The 23,190-nt window shown below is 39.5% G+C and overlaps 1 protein-coding gene across 2 annotated transcripts in view; it reads right to left on the bottom strand.

Annotated features, from left to right (window-relative positions):
• Positions 1-23,190, bottom strand: part of LOC125904965 (cell migration-inducing and hyaluronan-binding protein-like) — a 430,780-nt gene that overhangs the window by 74,075 nt on the left and 333,515 nt on the right. For both annotated transcript variants that reach the window (XM_049602687.1, XM_049602695.1), the window contains 3 exons: positions 22,933-23,102; positions 15,994-16,203; positions 14,372-14,577 (listed from right to left, as the gene is read on the bottom strand). In XM_049602687.1, the coding sequence (XP_049458644.1) occupies positions 14,372-14,577; positions 15,994-16,203; positions 22,933-23,102 (586 nt within the window). The remainder of the gene's footprint in view (positions 1-14,371; positions 14,578-15,993; positions 16,204-22,932; positions 23,103-23,190) is intronic.

The following is a 23,190-nucleotide window of genomic DNA, read 5'->3' as shown; positions in this document are numbered from 1 at the left end:
TATCATTAAAGTACACATCAGAAATGTTCAAATAACAGTTGCAAATATTTACGGACCCAATGAAGACGACCCACATTTTTTTCAATCATCTCAATAATTTTTCCGACTCAGCAATCATAGTAGGGGGGGATTTTAATACAATCCTCATTCCAAATCTTGACAGATCAAACCCTGGAAGCACTCACAGAACATGGCAGTCTTCTGATATTATTAAAAAATACATGGAAGACCTCGGACTTAGTGTTTGTTGGCGAACCAAAAACCCACTTCATAAAGAATACACATACTACTCACCCCCTCACAAAAGTTACTCTCGCATTCCCTACTTTCTTGTAAGTAATTCTATCATACCTCAAATTAACAACTCAGAAGTTCACCCAATAATCATCTCAGACCATGGCCCAGTCAGCTTTGACATAGTGCAAGAATCCACACAAATCCCATCAAGTAGGTGGCGGTTCAACACTTGACTCCTAGCAGACACAGATTTCAATAACCTTCTCAAGAGAGAGTGGACGTCCTTTATAGAACTGAACGACTCCCCAGAAATATCTCCATCTGTACTTTGAGAAACAGCAAAAGCAGTCATCAGCGGACACATCATCTCATACTCTACCCACAAGAACAAAAAGAAACAAGAAATCAACAACAACTGAAGCATAAACTGAAACATCTTCACTCTCAACAATTCTGCAACCCCACTGAACATACTCAAAATGAAATACAGAAAGTTAAAATACAGCTGGATAACATAATACATCAACAGACCCAATTTCTCATGCAAAGAACAAGACTGAATTATTTTGAACATAATGAAAAATAACTGAAAAGAAACAAAGAAAAATCTCTTATCACAACAATTCAAGACACTCAGAAATTTAATATACAACCCAAAAGAAATAAACAATATTTTGTAATTACTATCAAACCCTCTACCGCTCAGACAATGTAACAAATATCTCTGACATCCACTCCTTTCTCAACAATACTGAACTACCAAAAATAACAGAAGAACAAGCAACCATATCAGACCGACCCTTAAACTTAGAAGAACTCAAATCACCCAGTTCAGACGGCTATCCAATAGAATTTTATAAACACCACTGGCAACTAATATCTCCCCTTTTTTAAGAGAATGGTCAATGAAATCAGATCATCAGGAACCATACCCACACACATGAACTCAGGTCTTATCTCGATTCTGCTCAAACTGTGACTTAAAAAGGTTAAACAAAGCATTAGCCAACAGATCAGAAACAGTCATACCCACAATAATTCATCCAGACCAAACAGGATTCATAAAAGGCAGGCACTCATCCACCAATATGCATTGTTTATTCAACCTCCTTAGTCTATCCCAGAGAAACCAACTCAGAACCATAATCACATCATTGGATGCAGAAAAGGCCTTTGACAAACTCAACTGGACATTTATTTTTACCACCATTGAGAAGTTTGGTTTTGGGGAGTCGTTCACTCACTGGATCAAAACTTTTGTAATTCTCCGTCCGCTTCAGTTAAAACCAACAATATCATCTCTCAACACTTTTTACTACAATGGGACACAAGACAAGGATGTCTGCTCTCTCCATTACTGTTCACAATACTCATTGAACCTCTTGCAGCCGCCACTCGTCAAAATACTTACATTACTGGTATACAAACAAATCACTTTCGCCACAAGATTAGTTTATATGCAGACGATATCCTGCTGTACTTAACAAACACAACAACAACCCTCCCGGAAGTCTTCAATCTCGTTTCCACATTCTCAAAGATTTCTGACTACTCCATAAATTGGTCAAAATCTAAAATTCTCCCACTATGTGAAAGGGACTGGAATGCTGCATCTAAAAAACCCTCCCTGATAATAAAAACAGGCAACATTAAATACCTTGGTATCAATGTTTCCACCAAGCTGTCAGAGCTATTCTCTCTAAACTACATACCATTACAAAAAAGCATTGAAGAAGACCTTGCTTGCTGGAACAACTTGCCAATCTCATTAATCAGAAGAATAGCAGTAATAAAAATGACCATACTGCCCAAAATAAACTAGCTTTTTTCTATGACTCCAGTCCATCCTCCATCACACTAGTTTAACACAAATCACAAATCATCTTCAGTACATACCCATATGGTTGCAAAAAAAAATTATTATACACAACACCCCTGGCTGGATATAGAACAAAACGACTGTCAAGATTTATCATTATCAGATCTCCCATTCCTTACCCAATCGATCAAACATCATAACTGTTTCAAAAATCCATTTATAGCAGTGACTCTGACAGCTTGGTGGAAATGCAACCAAATCACCGGACACCCCATAATCTCAAATAAATTTACACCAATCTGGCATAACCCTTTCATTCAATTCATGGAAAAAAGCAGGCATTAAACATTTAGAACATTTATTTGATCATGGCACACTCATACCCCCAAAAACACCTTTTTACAATACTCACAACTGAAACACTGCTTAAAAAGTAAAATCAACATATCAAACAATAGCCTGGACTCACCACCACTGTTCTATCAAATCAAATGCATAACCTCTCAGAAAAAAATATTCGCAAAATTGTACAAACTTTTAATTAAAACAGATACCATCCTCCCACGACCAGTCCAAGACTGGGAAAAAGATTGAACAGTGACCATAAACACCAACTCCTGGACGCACATCTGCAATAATACTTTCTCAATGTCAAATAACCCCAAACTGCAACTTATCCAATATAAAATTCTGCATAGAGTGCACCTCACACAATATAAATTACACACAATGGGACTCAAAGATTATGATAAATGTACACACTGCACATTAAACACTACAGATAATTACCTTCATGCCATCTGGCTCTGCCCACCCATCCAATCATTCTGGACAAACTTCACATATACATTATCTTGAATCATAGGTCGTAGCATTCCAGTCTCCCCTGTTTGTCTGCTGGGGGACCTTACATCAGTTGAACCGGCACTGAAATATGAACAACCCATACTGGTCGCTTTAACAATCGCTCCCTCGCTGGCCTGCCCTGCCTGTTTCTCTAGCTGGGGCCCCCGATCATGCTGCTGGGGGCTGGGTGGGGGGGCCCCTCACTCGCCTCTCCAATTTCCTGGTCTGGCTCCAACCCTCATCGCCACAGTAAAATGTGTGCTTCCTGTTTTACAGACAGGGTTCCTACACATTTGGAATTTCAAAATTCCATACTTTTCCATACCCTAATTTCCAGACTTCTCAGCGTTTTTGTTTTTGTTTTTGTTTTCAGAGAATATGTGACATCTGAGTAAATATATCAGTGTATCATATTTAATTATTCTTAATAGGCGATTGTAGCCAAGTACCATAATGGCATGCAAATAAAAACTCAGGTATATATGCTATTATCAAACACTCCATCCAAAAACTTGCATCTACCCATTGTGAACCACGTGAAACTTGTCTTCTTGTCGAAGGTGCAGTGTTGGAGTGAAACTTGATACCTGGAGGGCTGGAGGAGGGTCATGGGGCAGCGGACTGGACATACCACTTGTCAATCAGGTAAAAGGGGCGGGATGTTTTCTGAGACATTTGCTCTCACACAAACTGTGCTTGGCCCGGCATAAAACACGATCCGGATTGATTAAATTATTTTTGGAAATACCTAATTTTCTATTTTAGAAAACAATATTTTAGAACAGTGATAATACTCTGGAAACATAAATATTTTTCCATACTTTATTTTTCATTTTCCATACTTTTTAATACCTGGAAATTGATCAAATTTATTTCCATACTTTTCCATACTTTCCATACTTGTGTAGGAACCCTGTACAGAGGTAGCTATACAAAACAGACATCTTCTGTTAAAATAAGCTCTTCCAATGCACAAAGTGCAATCTCTTACTGTAACGTAAATTTACATACTACTAATATACTTATCATATTATCACAACTCCAATGCCTAACAATTTATTTATTTTGTTTGTTTGTTTTTTATTTATTTACTTATCTCATTCTCCCCATCATACACGCCACACCCTACCCTGTGTAATTCACTAAACATGGACATCTGCCCCTCATTCAAATATTGAAACATGCCCCATGCTTACGACAACCTAATTTCTACTTGGACTCTTACTGTATGAAAATATAAACCTTCATATCTGTTTTTTGTTGTTTGTGTGTGTATCGTTTGAATGTCTGCTCACTTCATGTCTACTTGTTATGTCCTATGTTACTGTTTTTTGTTCTGTTGTTTTGTTTTGTTCTTGTCACCCTGCTTCACCAATAAAAGGGGGGAAAAAATTTAATTTTTTGAACGTACTCAAGGCAAATTCCAGACTGAAATATTACAGAGGGGAGGACTTTCGCAGGCACATAGGATATCACGGGGACTCCCATAAGAATGGATAGACTTCCAGTTGAATCATCTCCGTACACATACGTCACTGGAAACAAGGCATCAGGATCTTGTCACAGTATCTCTGTACATTCAAACTGCCATCAGTGAAATGCACCTTTGTTCTTTGTCTATAGCTTATGCCAGCCCATACCGTAACCCTATCACCACCATAGGGCACTCTCAATGTTGGTATTAGCAAACCACTAGCTCACCCAACTCCATACAAGCTGTCTGCCTTTGTCTAGTACAGTGTAAACTAAAGCCCACTAAAGTCGGTTATGCTGCTGCCAGGTCAAGAAATCGGTGAGGACAACGAGTGTGCAGATGACCTTTACTGAGACTGTTTCTGATGGTTAGTGTAGAAATTTTTTGGTTTTGCAAACTGACTGTAAGATCAGCTGTCCAGGTGGCTGGTGTCAAATGATCATGTTGTAACTAAGACATCTGCTGGAAAAAAAACATTTTTTTTCACGGACCGTTTAAGAGTTTAAGAGTCATTACAGACACTGCTAACGGGGCTAACAGCTAACGGTTAGCCCCGCTAATCTACGATAACCATGTTATTAATTTCAGAACGTGATAGTAATGTTTGTTCAATCATAGTGTTTATAGACTTTACAAACACCAGATTAGTCTAAACGGTGATATAGTGACGTGAAAAATGTGAGATACGCATATATATATGTAGCTAAACTCCGCTGGTTTTCTACCCGGAAGTATTTGTAAACAACAAGGTGATTCCCTCTGAAGGGACACTAACAACTCAAAGTACACATCAAATAAAATTTCTCCAAACACGTTTCTTGTTATTTTACAGAAATATGTCACTTTGCAAAATGTGTGTATTAAGTAATGCCCAGGTTACACTGGCTGCATCAGCAATGCGTGACATTTTCATGCAGTGTTCTGCAGGGGGTTTAAAGGCCATTACAAACGGTCCTTCTTGTCTGTGGTGCCGCATCTGGGTTTTAACAAAGGCATATGCTTCTCTATTCAACAGCAGCTCTGTTTGGATGAGAAAGGAATTAGCTCTGGAGTAATCAAGGTCTCAACAAGCCCTACTCAAGGTTCAGTGTACTTCAGACTCTCTGATGTGTTGTCTGTCATAGAGGATGAGCGGGAAGAATGTCAAACAGAGACAGATAGTAGAGAGCAGACAGAATGTCTCTTTTAGAGAAACCATGTATGATGGGTTGACAGTGATTATGCAGAGATGATTGCTGCATTAAAATGAATCTGTTGTCAGACTGAAAGTGATGAATGTAACAATATGATGTAAAAGGTTTAGCAGTATGACACAGCGTAAAGGTCATACACAAGCTGGAATCATTCAAACATGCTGGTACACTTCCAGACACTACTGAATCATTTCCATGGAAGTCTCTGTAAAGTAAATGCCGATACTGTAACATGGATTTGGCTTGAGGGAGGGGAAACTACATTTCAGGTTATAATGAAAAAGTTGGAGAATGTTGACATAATATATCTGTCAGACAGCTTTACTGTGCCTAATTAGATTTATTGATTTGTCACAAAATGACAGCTCTAAAAAAAAAATCCTACAAGAAAGACGGCGACTGTAATCAAAGATAAACCACAGCTGACTGAGTGCTGTTCATCTAAAGATCAGTTTATTTTGGTTGTTGGGGTGTGGGTGGGGGGTTGCATACTGCCTATTATTTCCATGAAAAGGTTCGGCTGTATTCTCCTGGGCAGCTGCCTAAGCCAAAGCAACGCACACTGCATTGAATATGCATCTGGTTTTGCTCTCAAAGCTCAACTAAATTAAACTTGAACTTCAATTCCGGCAGTGACAGGAATTATGATGTTGGCAATTTCAATCGAGAAGAATGGAGAAGAAGTTCATCTTGTGTTTATATTTTTGTAGTTACTCTACTTTAAGATCTTACTGGTTTGGATAAATAATCTCAAGTTTGGCAGAATATCAAAGAGGAAAGGGATACCAGCTTAGAAAATTACTGTTTTGGCTGAGCTTGAAAGTCAGTGGAAATAATAGAGCGAAAAACAAATAAAAATTTTAACTCAAGATCCACTCACTAGCTTTTACTGAGGTTTTCAATCACATCTCACTGTCTTCATTATCAGTTGTCATCATGTGACCTAATTAGGCAATTTTGATCACAGGAAAACAGCTGGTTTTATATTTTCAATGCCAATTTCTGCCTTTAATCAATGATGGTCTCTGGTGTCCTTGACCTTTGAGCTCTTCCCAGTCAGGCTGTTCTCATGCACTGTTCATACAATTTCCTAGAAATTTAGTGCAACCAAATTCCTACATATCCCCAGTAATCATGAGCCAGTTATTTGTGTATAACACATATATTTTAGAGGGCTGCAATCATGTGGCCAATGCACTGATGGGAGTACATAAAAAAGTGGTCCCGAACAAGTAAGGAGTTAGGCAGGGGCAGTGGATGGGTCACAGAACACAGGTCTTTTCCCGGGAATGGATGGATGGTAAATAGACCTGCACTTGTATAGCGCCTTTTTAGTCATCTGACCACTCAAAGGGCTTTTTACTCTTTCAGTTGCCTTCACTCACACACACATTCATACACTGGTGGATGAGGCTACCATACATTGTGCCACCTACTCCTACTCGGGTTTTTTTTTTTTTGTTTGTTTGTTTTTTTTATGCACTCACACACCAATGGAACGGCCATCTGGAGCAATTTGGGGTTCAGTATCTTGCTCATGAGGACTTCAACATACAGTACAGGCCAAAAGTTTGGACACACCTTCTCATTCAATGCGTTTTCTTTATTTTCATGACTATTTACATTGTAGATTCTCACTGAAGGCATCAAAACTATGAATGAACACATGTGGAGTTACGTACTTAACAAAAAAAGGTGAAATAACTGAAAACATGTTTTATATTCTAGTTTCTTCAAAATAGCCACCCTTTGCTCTGATTACTGCTTTGCACACTCTTGGCATTCTCTCCATGAGCTTCAAGAGGTAGTCACCTGAAATGGTTTCCACTTCACAGGTGTGCCTTATCAGGGTTAATTAGTGGAATTTCTTGCTTTATCAATGGGGTTGGGACCATCAGTTGTGTTGTGCAGAAGTCAGGTTAATACACAACCGACAGCCCTATTGGACAACTGTTAAAATTCATATTATGGCAAGAACCAATCAGCTAACTAAAGAAAAACGAGTGGCCATCATTACTTTAAGAAATGAAGGTCAGTCAGTCCGGAAAATTGCAAAAACTTTAAATGTGTCCCCAAGTGGAGTCGCACAAACCATCAAGCGCTACAACGAAACTGGCACACATGAGGACCAACCCAGGAAAGGAAGACCAAGAGTCACCTCTGCTTCTGAGGATAAGTTCATCCGAGTCACCAGCCTCAGAAATCGCAAGTTAACAGCAGCTCAGATCAGAGACCAGATGAATGCCACACAGAGTTCTAGCAGCAGACCCATCTCTAGAACAACTGTTAAGAGGAGACTGTGCGAATCAGGCCTTCATGGTCAAATAGCTGCTAGGAAACCACTGCTAAGGAGAGGCAACAAGCAGAAGAGATTTGTTTGGGCCAAGAATGGACATTAGACCAGTGGAAATCTGTGCTTTGGTCTGATGAGTCCAAATTTGAGATCTTTGGTTCCAACCGCTGTGTCTTTGTGAGACGCAGAAAAGGTGAACGGATGGATTCCACATGCCTGGTTCCCACTGTGAAGCATGGAGGAGGAGGTGTGATGGTGTGGGGGTGTTTTGCTGGTGACACTGTTGGGGATTTATTCAAAATTGAAGGCACACTGAACCAGCATGGCTACCACAGCATCCTGCAGCGACATGCCATCCCATCCGGTTTGCGTTTAGTTGGACGATCATTTATTTTTCAACAGGACAATGACCCCAAACACACCTCCAGGCTGTGTAAGGGCTATTTGACCAAGAAGGAGAGTGATGGAGTGCTGCGGCAGATGACCTGGCCTCCACAGTCACCGGACCTGAACCCAATCGAGATGGTTTGGGGTGAGCTGGACCGCAGAGTGAAGGCAAAGGGGCCAACAAGTGCTAAACACCTCTGGGAACTCCTTCAAGACTGTTGGAAAACCATTTCAGGTGACTACCTCTTGAAGCTCATGGAGAGAATGCCAAGAGTGTGCAAAGCAGTAATCAGAGCAAAGGGTGGCTATTTTGAAGAAACTAGAATATAAAACATGTTTTCAGTTATTTCACCTTTTTTTGTTAAGTACATAACTCCACATGTGTTCATTCATAGTTTTGATGCCTTCAGTGAGAATCTACAATGTAAATAGTCATGAAAATAAAGAAAACGCATTGAATGAGAAGGTGTGTCCAAACTTTTGGCCTGTACTGTACATACATACATACATAGCAGACTGAAGGAGCTAGGGATTGAACTGCTGATCTTCAGAGTAGTGGACAACTTGCCGTACTTCTAAGCCACAGCTGTGTAACCTTTAAGTCATTTTAAGGTACAACCTTGCCCTTTTCTTTTGCCTAAAGCAAACCATGGTAACTTTACTTGCATTAACCTAAAGACACCCAGCTGCCTCTCTACCACACCTACCTGCCAGCCTATCGCCTGTCCACACATTTTCCTGCTTCTTCTCATCCACCATGCCCACCTTATCAAAGCAACTCAGTTCACCTGTTTCTGATAACACCCTGCCAGTATATACTCCAGCTTTACAGACTCTTGCTGTCAGATTGTTCTGTCATTCCCATGCAAGACTCTGCATCGCTCACTCCCAGACTGATTAAACTCTATTAAAGTATTAGACAATGAAATGTGTCCATTGCACAGGTTCTTCTAGTGACCAGAGATGTTTTTTGTTTGTTTATTTTTTACTAAATTTCACAGCAGTTTTCAAGTTGGGGTGGGCAAGATCATATCATTCAAAAAAAATACTATAGAATTATATAACTAAAAATGCATTTCTTGCAGAAAACACGTGTGAATGTGGACAGCTAAAATTAATCCAGTAGCACTGCTGAAATTGCAGAAATATGAAACAAATTGCCTGAAACATATGAAAGCTCAAATGTATTGACTGCACTGCTGAAAAATTTAAAACTGGAGGAACTAGAAGCCAAACTGCATTACTTAAAGAAGCTAAGAGCTGGAATACATAGCTAGAAAAGCTGGAAACTAAATTGTAATACTGTTAAAGGCTGTCATTAACTAGAAAAGGCTGAGATAAAAAATGCATTGAATTCAAGCATAGTTGTCTTTAAAGACCATGATGTTTTGACATTTGAATGGTTTCTGTAGCTTAAAGTATGCAGATAGTAACCTCAAGGATACTTTTCATGTTTTTGTGCTGAAAAATGTGGTGACAAAATGCAGAGACAATGATCTGAACAATGTGCATGGTACATGGGTTTAGTAGCGTCCATAGCAACCACCATAGCAAATGTTGCATTCCAAAAAATTTCAGGTAAGACCAAAGAACAAAGACTATAAAAATAAAATGCACATTTCTTGCTAGAAATGTTACCAAAACTTTTTAATGCCAAAGCTATCTTAAAACATTGCATTGTTTACAAACAATAAACAATAAAATGAATGTTTGAATGCTTTTTGTTTTTTTTTTGGGGGGGGGGGGGGGTTCACTACTCGTAAGTTGTACCCCTCAATGTATATGGTGACTAGGCCCTGTCAGCATGCATAATTAGGCTACAGTTGTCTGGGTGCGCAAAGGTGAAGCGGCTGGTCTTGTCATACAAAGTTTGATGGAGTGTCAACTGGACAATATGGAGATGTTTGCATCTTGAAAGCCGGACTACAAGTGTGGATAGACAGGGAGAAACACACGCAAGCCTAAGACGTGGTAAGATACGATATTCCTCACTATATGAAGTGACTGATAACAAGATCTGTATAATGGGTTGTAAAGAAATTCGTCAGGTTTTTATTTTGTAGACAATTAATCTGGATTTATAGCGTGATGGGATGACAGCACAATGATGTGTGTGGTATCCCTGGAAAGATCTGCTCCTGCACTTTCATGTGATATATGTGGTATTTCTGTGTGACCCTGCGTTCTCGAATAATCCATCCAAGAGTAATGTGTGTGCAAAGCTGTATGAAAGGTCTGTTATACATAATTTTAGTGTAAGTTTATCATTTTTTTTCCGCTGTGAAAACATTGGACTACCGACAAGTGCTTGGTCTTGTCGGAAAGCTACAATTCCACTGTTTCAAGTGATATGCGTGGCTTCTTGCTATGACGCACAGTCGCAGAGAAAATCAATAGAGAAGACCAGGTGTGAATTTGGATGCACTATGCGTCGTTCGGGCCCATAGGGTTAAATGAACCTCCCATCTGTTGGTGCCTCTCCTCCTACATGTGTACTGTGTGTTCTGTCTCGGGCACCAAAATACCACACCGAATTTCAACATTAGGAATATACTAAACTGTCAGAGCACTGCATGCAGTGGTTGTTGCACTGTCTCAAAAATAGGGTCCAAAAGAGAATTTTGTACTAAAAATAATGTATCTTAACCATGTGATTGCCAAAGCCAAATAGCCAATTGTTTAATTCAATTTTTATTTTAATGTCTTTTTTTGTAAGTCAACAAAAATGCAACTGGTGGCTAAAATACGACTTTTTGCCTCACTCCTCTTTACACAAAATACACACATATGCCATTACTCTGGGTCAGCCATAATTCAGAGCACTTGGTATAATTTGAGAATCCAATGCCTTGGTCAAGGGCCCCTGCCAAGGAGTTGAACTGGCACCTTCAAGTTGCCAGTCCACACTCCATACTTACATACTTACTTACATACTGACAACACTGAGCTTACCAAGCCAAGTCCCTATGGACTGAGCTACTGTTGCTTCTGGCTGTTAGGGCTGACATGGTAACCACAATACTGCAATACTGTGCCATTGACAAGTCAGGCACAGGGGATATCAAGCAACTGCCACAACAGCTGTGTTCATGTTTTTTTTTGTTTTTTTTTTTTGTGGGAGTGCTGCGAATTTACCTTGTGCTACAAATGCCAGCAGCATGATGAGCTTCTGGGCTGCGCCTCTCATTTTGTCTCTTTGCCCCTCTGCGTTCTGCATTTAACAATTAACAATAATTTAATTTGTTTTAGAACTGTGTCATCTTTGTCATAAAAGCAACAATACAATTAATTACAGCCTAACAATAAAGCTTATTTACAAAACACTAAAATCAGGATAAATTAACGAATTTGCAAAAGCAACAAAAAATGGCAGTAATAATGCATATTGCTGTTGAGCCTCCCTTTAAATTGCTGCACAGGAAATTTCTTGACTGCAACAAAGCTACTGTCTATTATAAGACAGACTTACAAATTTGTGAACCTGTCCTTTTAAATAAGAATTTAAACACTATACCTTTAAAGAGTCTTTTTAAGTATGAGGAGCAGATAAATTGTTGTCACAGCATAGAATTATCCTCACTATGATGGTTTAAAACTGAAACTGGTCCTCACAAAGGTAGCAATACAAGCCACACACACACACACACACACACACACGTAAATGTTTATGTGGTGTTTCCACTTGGCCTATGAATATGAGTCTGTTATCCACTCACTAAATATGCAAAGCATTTAGACCTAGCACATTCATCTGGTTAAGATTAACTGGCAGTTTTATTCTCCTCAGGCAGCCTACATGTCTTCTCTTCCTGGCAAATCTGACTAAAATTTATTGTTATACTAAATTCATTAGTGCAACAAACAGTGATGGAGGAAGTGACAGAAAGTGCCACGAGGGAGTAAGAAAAGCTAAGTGGAAATTAATTGTCATAAATCTTACAGGCGGGGAATGTTGTTAGTGCAATCATGTTTGATTAAATTGGAATTTTTAAACCACAGTAATAAATACAATGGGATTTGGAAACCATTACAGAATACAATGATCCAGACAAATTGGGAAAAAAAAGGCCTCATTAGGAGTATATTGCATTGTGTGTTACTAGGTAAGTAATCGAATTAATTAGGAGAGGAAGGGAGAAAATAAAAAAAAGTAGAAAAAACTCCCCCAAATCCCTCCCTCATGTTGGAGAGCAGGTGGATGACTCCATGTCAGTGAAAGCCAGCATCATTATGCACTCCTAGCCTTAGCAATTATACTCTGCAGCTGAAAGCAGAGGCAGTGGGGTGAGATAAAAAAAGAAGTCATGTGATCTGTATTTAACTGCTTTATATTCTGAGGTGCATCTTTATTCTTTACATAACATGCCCCTCTCTCAAAGTGAGGAATGCAGGGGGGAAAACAGACTATCTTTACTAACAGATATTCATGAACAGGACCTTGAAGTGCTGCCAGGTGGAGGAAGGGGTCTGGTGTGGGGACCTCAGAATTGCATCTCTGCCCTTTGCAGATGATGTGGTTTTGTTGGCTTCATCACACCGTGACCTCCGGCATGCATTAGGATGGTTTGCAACTGAGTGTGAAGCGGTTGGGATGAGCATCAGCACCTCCAAATCTGAGGCCATGGCACTCTGCCAGAAAATGGCAGATTGCCCCCTCTCGGTTTGGAGAAAGTTACTGCCCTATGCAAAGGAGTTCAAGTATCTTGGGTCTTGTTCACAAGTGAGGGTAAAATGGAGTGTGAGGTGGATAGGCAGATTGACATCTGTATTGATGTGGGCGCTGCACTGGAATGTTGTGGTGAAGAGGGAGCTGAGCAGGAAGGGAAAACTTTCGATTTACTGGTCCATCTATGTTCCAACCCTCATCTATGGTCGTGAGCTTTAGGTAGTGACCAATAGAATAAGATTGCGGATACAAGTGGCTGAAATGTGTTTCCCCTTGAGTGTATCTGGGTTCAGCCTTAGAGATAGGGTGAGGAGGTCAGACATACGGGGGGAGCTTGGAGTAGAGCTGCTGAGGTGGTTGAGATGGTTTGGGTATCTGATCAGGACCCTCTTGAGCACCTCCCGTTCCGAATTCCGGGCACGTCCAACTAGTAGGAGGCCCCTGAGGAGACCCAGAATACCAGGAGTGATTATATTTCTCATCTTGCCTGGGAACGCCTCAAGATCCCCCAAGGGGAGCTAGAAAGCGTTGCTAGGGAGAGGGACGTCCGGAGCACTTTGCTCAGCCTGCTGCCCTTGTGACCCAGCCCTGGAAAAGTTGATGAAAATGGCATGGATTATCACATACCACCCCCTCACATTTGATTGACTTGATAATGGATAGATGATTTCGGTGCTCTCTCCAAGCAACTCAAGACAAGACTTTTGTGTAACGTTTTGTACATAGCATGTATATAAAAATACATACATAGTCTATGGTTTTGCAAATAAGGTTTTCAGATTTGTGATTTTATTTGAGTTTAACACCCGCTCAATTTCCCTGGGGTCCATTCAAATGACCACTTGTGGATGGAGACTCACAACATTGACAACCTATCAACATCACTGTACAAGTTGAGAAAAGTTAGAAGAAAAAGAGAAAAAAGGTTAACTAAGTGTTGTCAGCACTGCAGTTCAGACATCAGGATAAAAACACTTTAACCACCAGATGGACAGTTTTTACACAAGTCTGCACTGAGTTGAAGTCAGTTTAAAGTTTGTATTGACCAGCTGGAATTGTATCAGTAGTTCTATGTTACTGCACATACCTACTTTGCATCTCCAAACTAAAACATGTTTAGGTGCTAAAAATACAGATTTGTTTTGCCTTGAACATCACTGATTTTCTTGTGTGCTTCCACGGGAACTGTAAGACAAAATTTTATTTGGGTTAACCAGAGTTTTACTTTACACTTGCCTTATCTGAACGGCAATGTTTAGATGTCATTTAAGAGGCTTCAATGTTTAAAAGAAAAAAAAAAAGAGAAAAAGATGTATAAAAAAGAAGAAGGACTGTCTATACAAGTTTTCATCACGATATCAGGACATCATATCCTGATAAAAATTTTGTGATCTCCATCTGTGAGATTGGAGATCCTCTATGGGATTGAAGAGGTTAAAGAGTGCATGCATCTAACCTGCAGTCTTGTCGTGGGTTGGCAACATATCCTGGGTAGGCTCCTTCAGTGATGTTACGGCACATTTTGCTGTCCCTGTCTGAAGGCAGCAGGGTCCCGGCTCGCACCATCATACCCAAACAGTGGTCAAATGTGTTCCTCTCTTCTGGACCATCCTCCGTGAAGAAACAGTGACCCAGTGTGTCATAGCCCACCACATCCTTTACCTGCAAGGAAACAGACATGTTGAATTTTACTAATCATGGGCTGACAGTATTTCACACTAACACAAAGATTCTGTCACAGATCTAACTGGAGAAACAATTGCCCACAAAGACTGCAATTAGCTGTGAAAGCATCGAATTTTTACAGCCTAATTCGTTTTTGGACAACTATTTGTTAAATGAAACATAATTTAACATGAAGGTTCTTCTACAGCTCCTTCATCCATGTTCTAAAAGTTGACTCCTTGCCAATTGACTGAGCACTATGGGAAGGAAGACTAAGGCCTCTAGTTTCGCAGACCAGGCGAGGTGGAGGCACAGCGCACCTGCCAACTGGATGTGGCCAGGCAGATTTTGCAAGTTTGGCACAACATGCGCGCTAGCGCAGCTACTCCTCTATCCCACCTCCGTCCCTCCTACCTGCGCAAGTCAGAAAGAGGAAGGAGAGAAGGCGTGGAGTGGATTTTACACAGCCGATTCACATCACACCAATCAAATGAGCCCCTCTCCTCGCCCTTAAATGCGCCGCACAAAGGCGTAATGAGAGTTACTCAATTCGCCATGGCAGAAGAGAGTAGCAGACAGATGCTGAATATATACTCCCTATCTGATGCTGTGGCTGTTTGCGGTTGGCTGAGAGGGATGTGAACTCATTAGTTTACAGCTGTGTTAATCAAATCACGTTGGGTTTCCATTACGCGTGCCAAACGTGCCAAACGGTGCCAATCCCCTTTGATCTGACATCAGATGTGACAGGACAGTCGATATAGAGATACATTTATGTGCTGATTGCAGATAGTTGCATTGAATAGTGGTTTTTGGGTATTTATTGCATCGTTAATGTGCCTGATATTCTGGAAACCTGCCTGTGAGGTTTTGGTGACGTGTGCACGTTCAGCTGTTCTGCCATTTTTCTGAACAGGTCGCCATTCCGTGTCTTGCTCCCATCCATGTATTTTAACACATTCAACTCTTTCAGCTGACACAGCATGAACCATTGGATCTTATGGTGATAATATATATTTCTGACTTTTTTTATGTAGGTCTGTTTTTTTTAAGTTATTATTATTATTATTATTATTATTAATGGTTGTATATGACTTTGTGAAGTCACTGAACCTGGCCAAGACCAAGAGCTTTTACATGTGCTGGTAGGTGGATTTTCCTACCTTTAGACAGAGCCAGGTCAGCTTTTTTGTCCTGCTTCCAATTGTTGTGCTAAGCTAACTGGCTGTAGGCTGCGGCTTCATACTGTATTTACTGTGTAGGCATTACAGTATCATCTCCTCAAACTCTCAGCAAGAAAGCAAATAAGTGTATTTCCCAAAATGTCAAACTTTTTTTTGTGAGAACATTCATTGCAAATACATCACGTCAAAACAGGAAAAAACTAAACTTAAATAAAAATTCTCAACTGACCAGCAGTCCATTGGAGCTGTGGATAGTTACGCAGCGGGAGAAAGAGTGGTGGATGGATAGATCGCTGACAGTAGTTGGGGGGTTGTAGCCTCCCCTCTCGTCCACATCTCCATTCATATGGAAATGGATAGGATAATGTCCCATTGTCTGCTGGCCCATGTGCTGCAGCTCCACCCCAGATATATGAACTGCCCTGAATCCCCGCTCCACCTGATAATGACAGCAGATAGATGTCAGTCACGCCTGCAGGATGATCAGGTTATTATTTGCCCCACATAAGATAACTTAACAGTTATAACTGTAATCATTGGGCACAGCAAAAAAAGCAAGAATGGATATTGATGTGTTGGATTGAATGTTATAAAGGCTATTTCAATAGCAGCTGTTGGTGAATGAAAACTATCAAATTAAAAGAAAGAAAGGAGGATGGAAGCAAAAGAAGGGTTACTGAAGAAAGGAGCTGCACAAAGCAGAAGTGAAAAGAGGAAAGGTGAGAGGAGTGAAAGAAAGGAAGGTGGGAACACGTAACACTTTCAATTTAGTACCTTTGGAGCCAAAAGTAAGCTTTCAGACAAGGTACCCTAACCCTAGGTCTGTTTCCACCACAGACAGTACTCTTAAATGTGGGCAGGGTTGTTGTCACTTACTGCTCTGTCCAGCATTCGCAATATTTCTTCATCACTGGTGACAGACGGAAGTCTGCACCTCGTTTATTGTCCACAGAATGAAGTCTCATTCCAACATTTTCAGAACAAAACAGAACAGGTAAGAGTGAGAGTCTCTCTCTACGGTATATTTAAAAAATAGAGGGTTTGTGCATTTAGTCCTCAGGAAAGAGCAGGGGTTTAGCATTGCCATAGCCCACAGGAACGACCCTCCACTCCACTTTTTTTCTGCAATTGAGGATTAGAATATGTGCAATTCACATAATCTGGTCAAAAATATTATATTATTAAATGCTTGAAGATTCTGCTAAACATACTAAAAGTGTATGTCATTAAAGGGAAACAATAAAAACTAACGGAGCAGTCAGAGTTGTCACACTGAAATACTACTTACTACTTCTCACCTTCAAGGCCATCAACAACCTTGCCCCTCAGTATCTTGCTGAGCTCCTTCACATTAACATACCCAGCCGTACTCTCAGGTCCTCCTCCATTCAACTCACCCTCCCACCAGCTCGCTTATCCACCATGAGGTTGAGAGCCTTCAGCCGCTCGGTCCCCCGCCTCTGGAACTCTCTACCGCAGGACATAAAACACTCTGACTCTGTCACCTCTTTCAAATCTCGCCTCAAAACTCACCTTTTCAGACAGGCATACTCCCTTTAATCTGGACTGGAATGACCTCAGTGTTGCACTTTACTGCTGTTTTATGTATTGCGTTATGTATTTCATCTTTTGACTGTCATGTTTTATTGATTGTTTTATTATTGTCTTTTGTACGGTGACCTTGAGTGTCCTGAAAGGCGCCTATAAATAAAATGTATTATCATTATTATTATTATTATTGAATTTAAGGTGTATTAATAGATTCACGTCATCAACTCATGCTAGTCTACAGCTGCTGCGAGAGGTAGCAACATGTCCTTTTATTTAATAGTCATAGTTTACTAATGTATGTAAAACTTGCCTCGGTATGAAAACTGGTTACATAAGCTTTAAAAGCAGCCACAACTCAGCCCTGAGCAAGAGTAACAGTCCTCTGTCAACCAAACAGCAGACTGCAGTGTTTCTCGCTCCACCTTTTAGTACCAGATCTGTGTGCTAGGTACCCCAACAGAGGGGTGACCAAAAATGGGGATGGTAAGGAACAGTTCCATTGGTACCATCCACAGTTTTCATAAACAATTAAGACCAATTTGAGCTTGGGACATAATCGTGATCAAGACAAAGCCTAAACACTAAATAAAGTTGCTTCCCACCCTCCTCTGTTTCTATAGGGTTTGTGGACCCGTTTATAAACATGAGTGTCTCCATCTGTGTTAATTTTGACAGATATTTTAGATTTAGTCTTAGTTTTAAGACAAAAATGCTTATTAGCTTTTGTCACATTTTAGTCATTTTTATTGTTCATACTTTTAGTCCACAGAAATTCACAACATTTTAGTCAACTTTTAGTCATTATGTTTTCTATATATACATTTTAAATCTTAAAACTAATCCAGTGAGGCTAATTCATGTATCAGAAATTAGAATCAAGGTGACAGGTTGTATAAAAATTTCATTTAGACAGTTTTTTCTACAACTACAAATTATTTCTATACACTTAAAAACTATCGTTTCTCCAGCAGTTTTTGGCAGGTTTAAGGGGTGATTTACCAGCACACACTTACTGATCATCATTTGAAAAGCTCAAATATCTCTCTATGTATGATCTTAACAACCTTGAACAACACAAAAAACTATTCTGAGATAACTAGGATTTGTACCCAGGTTCAATGTAAACTCTGACTTATCGATCTCACTGTTGAGAAGCAGAAAAATAACTTCATTAAGGTCTGAATTCTTTTTTTAATCTGCAGCATGTTTGTCTGGAGGGTTAAACTTGTGTCCTCTCACAGAGCTGGTGATTAAAACTAAACTTTCGGCTCTGTCAGAGAAAACTCTGCTGACTTGAGACTGTTTACTTGCGTCACAACTACAGTCACAGATAAACCAACCTCCTACCTGCCTGTCAGTCAGTCCAGCCTGAGAGAAGTCCTCCAGAGATCGGCTGTAAAGTCAATCGGCCAGCGGCTGCTCGCTTCGCTTCTTTTCAGCAGCTAGCAAAATATCCTGGCGGAGACTCTTAAATGGGGTTTACCAGCCTGTCACTCGTGGCATTTGAAGATAATTACAAGCACGGCTGTTCTGGCCTTTCAGTGTCCGACAGTCCACCACTAACATTTTCATCATGCTTTGTCTCATCTCATCTTGTCTCGTCAGTGAAAATTATTGTCAGGATCTATTTTTAGCTCATCGTCTTGTTTTTGTCGTGGAAAAACGAAGAAAAACAAAGAATTTTCATCATTAACACTGGTCTCCATGTGTAAGAGAAAACAGTTCTTGCTATGATAGGAGGATATGTGTTTTCTTGGCTACCATAAGGCTATGGATAGATTTAGTATCCACTGAGTTATGTCAGCAGTTTCTCCACCATTTTTTTCCTACTTCAAGTGTTAGTTAGTCAAAAGCAACACATACAGTGTCACAGGAAAAACAGCTTTGAAGCTAACAAGCGGTGTGCAGAACAGAACAGCATGCCTGGAAAGGATGCTGTTTCTAAGTGGGTGTGATCTACGGTAAAGCTGTGCAGAGCTGATGTATCGACAAAGACCAGAGAGACAACCGGTAAGATGCTGAACTTTAAAAGGGAAAGACTGTTTAACTGGCAAAGACTGCTGCTGCCAAATGTTTGAGTTAGCGCTACACTGTAAAATATTTGCCTGTACATTTACAGTAAATTACTGGCTACTAGTTGCCTTACTTTCACAGTAAGTTACAATATCATTTTTACAGTAAATCATTGTGAAATGACAGCTGTATACTGTGATTTCACATAATTATGCCTGCATATTACTGTGATTTAGCAGTAAACTCTGCCCATTGCATTGCTGTGATATAACAGTACAATCCTGTAAAGTTACTGTATTTAACTATAACTTAACAGTTTATATACATTGGATTTAGCAGTATGCTCCCATAGAATTACTGTATTTCACAGTTAAATTCCATATATTACTGTGATTTAGCAGAATACTTATGTAAAATTACTATATTGCCAACATGAATTTCACAACAAACCTCTGAATATGGTTATCTATCACAGCTGTAATCTTTAAGGTGATAATATTGTAATTTATGGTGAAATATTACAGTTACATATTGTAACTTTCTAGAAATAATTTGCAGTGTAATGCCAACCACGGTGTTTGGAAGCCCTTTTTGAAATGGATCACTGTTACAACTCTTTAATGTCAAAACATGCATGAGCAGCTATTTTATCACTAATGTTGTTTGTTTGGTGTAAAAATATTTACTTAGATAATCATGTTTGTACAGTAGAAGCACAATAAATGGTGATTTATTGTTAACTGTATTTGACATGCCTCCTTGTTCACTTTTGGTCACAAATGTGGTGGAATAATGACTGCAAGGTGCCCAGACTTTTACTAACAGCTGTAATACATTCATGATGAGGGTTTATTAAAAATAATTGCTTAATTTGATAGTTCTTTAAATAAATATGGTTAATATGCTTTGTAAAAATGCAATAAATATATACATTAAATACAAAATCCATACATATATATGTATATATATATATATATATATATATATATATATATATATATATACATATATATGTATATATATATATATACATATATATATATATATATATATATATATGGATTTTGTATTTAATGTATATACTCATGTATTTACTCATGTCCTATGATCCTGGCCGCTGCCTGCGGTCCTCAAGTAGGACCCTTTAAAGTGTTCCCACAGCCCCCTTGTCACAAAGGCAAAACTGGGAATTTCACGTTAGAGCTCCGCAGCTGTGGAGCTCCCTGCCTGAGGAACTCAGGTTAGCAAAGTCAGTATCTTCTTTTAAATCACTCACAATTTTTATAACATATTGTCTCATTTATCTGGTTCAGTAAAGCACTTTTAACTGTGTTTTAAAACATGCTATACAAATAAAGATTATTATTATTATTATTATTACCATTATTATTAACATTATTATTATTATCATCATATATACAGGGGGAAATGTTGGGCTGTTCCTTTATCTGTTATTATGTTTCTTTTTTTTCAAGTGAAGTTTTTTCTCACTGAATCAGGTATGACCATTTATCTTTGCCACTGATCCAGATCCTCTGGTCAGGGTCATTGTTGAACCTAAATCAACTGTGCTTATGCCTACAGTTGGTAACTTTTATAAAAGATAACTTTTTTTAGGATTTTAATGTCACCATATTCACACAGCATAAAATGAGACAGATAACCTGTGAAAAAAAATTATACTGCAGCCACTCTATTGCCTTGTAGCATCTCTAATGGTCTGCTACATGTGAAGGAAAATGACCAGTCAGGGCTGAAGAGTCTCTAACGCAGCTGTCAATCATGATAGTCACTGCTTGTGAACTGCAGTCAAACTATCAAACTAGGCAACACTTATCAATATGCCTGTTTCTCACTTTAAATGTTTTCAGAAATATATGAGTGTCCTGTTTAGCTGTACAATGAGAATGTTTCCGACCTAGCTGCCATTTTGGACACCACCCACCAGCCAAACCAACTGTTAAGTGCACTAAACAATGCACTAACATACATTTCTGAAAACATCTGAGGTGAGTAATAGGTAATGCAGTAAAAGAATATCTTGATTCATATTTGATCAGAGTTGTGTAGTTTGACGGACTGACTGAAGTTCACGGAGTGATTGACATGACTGACCACTGCATTAGAGACTCCTTGGACGACATCACATCTGTTTGTCCTGGAAGAGGATCCCTCCTCAGCTGCTCTTTCTGAGGTTTCTACCATTTTTCCCACCATGCACTTCAACAGTAGGCAAATGTATTCACTGATGATAATAGTAAGTCTTAAAATTATGCAGCACAATTCTTTTTGCTATGAAATAATGGAATAACCAGCTGAAATAAAAATAGATAAAGTCCCTCTTTTTGAAGATTAACATTAAGTTAAGAGATAAGACCTTGACCTATGAGTTTTATACCTGTCTACATTTGTCAACAGGTACAGGGACAAGGTCTGAGTACCTTAATGAGCCCTTATTAATGTATTTCTAGATTTTACCTGGTCTTTTTTACCTTTATATTTCAGTGAAGGTAAAGTAGGTCTAATTTAAATTAATGACTTAGAAATGCTAGATAATACAACCATAAAGTTGATCACTGTTCTCTGACTTAAAGGAGAAGTCCAGTATTTTGCACTTTGAGCCCCATTTCTGGGTTGTTTATGATAAAATGGAGTGGCTAAGACCAAAATAGTGACGATTGCTCATTTTCAGAGAATTTGGCTTTCCCCTGCCTGGCTTAACACTGCTGCCTATGACCATGTGTGAACCTATCCTAAAACCACCCTAAACGTTCGTTTTCAAAGCCATGAAACTCACGGAGTAGCCAGTGGTGTTTGTTGATGTTCTGACATAAAAATCTAAGTGCTTGTTCTCTGGCATCATACTAGGGATGCATGATAATATCTGCATGTCATTGGTATCAGCCGATAATGGCTTTAAAATGAAAGATCTGAATTGGCCAAAATGTTTTTTCTTAATTTGACACAATAATTGAACATTACATACACTGAAAAGTATTATATTTCATGTCTCCATCTGCTGGTTGGCCATCACGCTAAGTTGATCCCACTAAAGACTTGATGATCACTAAAATTAGGTAGGGCAAAAGTAGATATATCAGGGGTGTCAAACATACAGCCCGGGGCCAGAACCAGCCCGCCAAAGGGTCCAATCCGGCCCTCTCGATGACTTTGCACACCTAATGTTGAGTCACATGTGAAGGCTGAGAGGTTTCCAGGAGCAATTTAAACGGTGAGCAGATACTTAATGTAAAATACTACCTTATAGGCTTTTCCACTTTGACCAGAATACAGCCCTCTGAAATAACAATAAGTACTTTCTATGGTCATTTTTAAAGATTTGGAACATTGTGCAAACTATTGTCGATCTGCAGCTTCAGTACAAAAGAATCTGTATCAGTCTTCTGTCTTACAACAATATTAGTGGAATGCTGCTGCTGAGGCCCTGACAAAATTTCACACTGTGAGGCAGGGGATGACTTGACCTGCTTCTTCAATAGCTTCCACTTTAGTGGATAGCATAGGATGAGCCCTAGTGGAAACCAGAACTGTGAATCACCTGGGTGTCTGCTCTGGAAATGACAAGGTTAGAACAACAGTGTACCTTTAAATGTCCGCCGAAAGTGTCGAAGTCGAAGAATGCGCAGGCCTCGTTGCCATAGCAGCCAGGCTCTATCTCACCACGGATCAGGATGTTACGCTTTAGGAGGCCCACCTCTGCTCTCATATCCACCCCATCCACTTCCTCACCCATATGGATGAACTGGGCCTTACCTGCACAAGTACAAACAAACATTCCATTTACCAGAGCTGAGCAGTGTGAACAGATGTCCATTGTCACCAGAGACTGAGAAAAGTACAG

Source organism: Epinephelus fuscoguttatus, linkage group LG2, assembly GCF_011397635.1.
Source record: "Epinephelus fuscoguttatus linkage group LG2, E.fuscoguttatus.final_Chr_v1".
NCBI classification, from domain to species: Eukaryota; Metazoa; Chordata; class Actinopteri; order Perciformes; family Serranidae; genus Epinephelus; species Epinephelus fuscoguttatus.
Note: the sequence above shows the minus strand (reverse complement) of the source record. Positions and strands in the feature narration are given on the sequence as shown.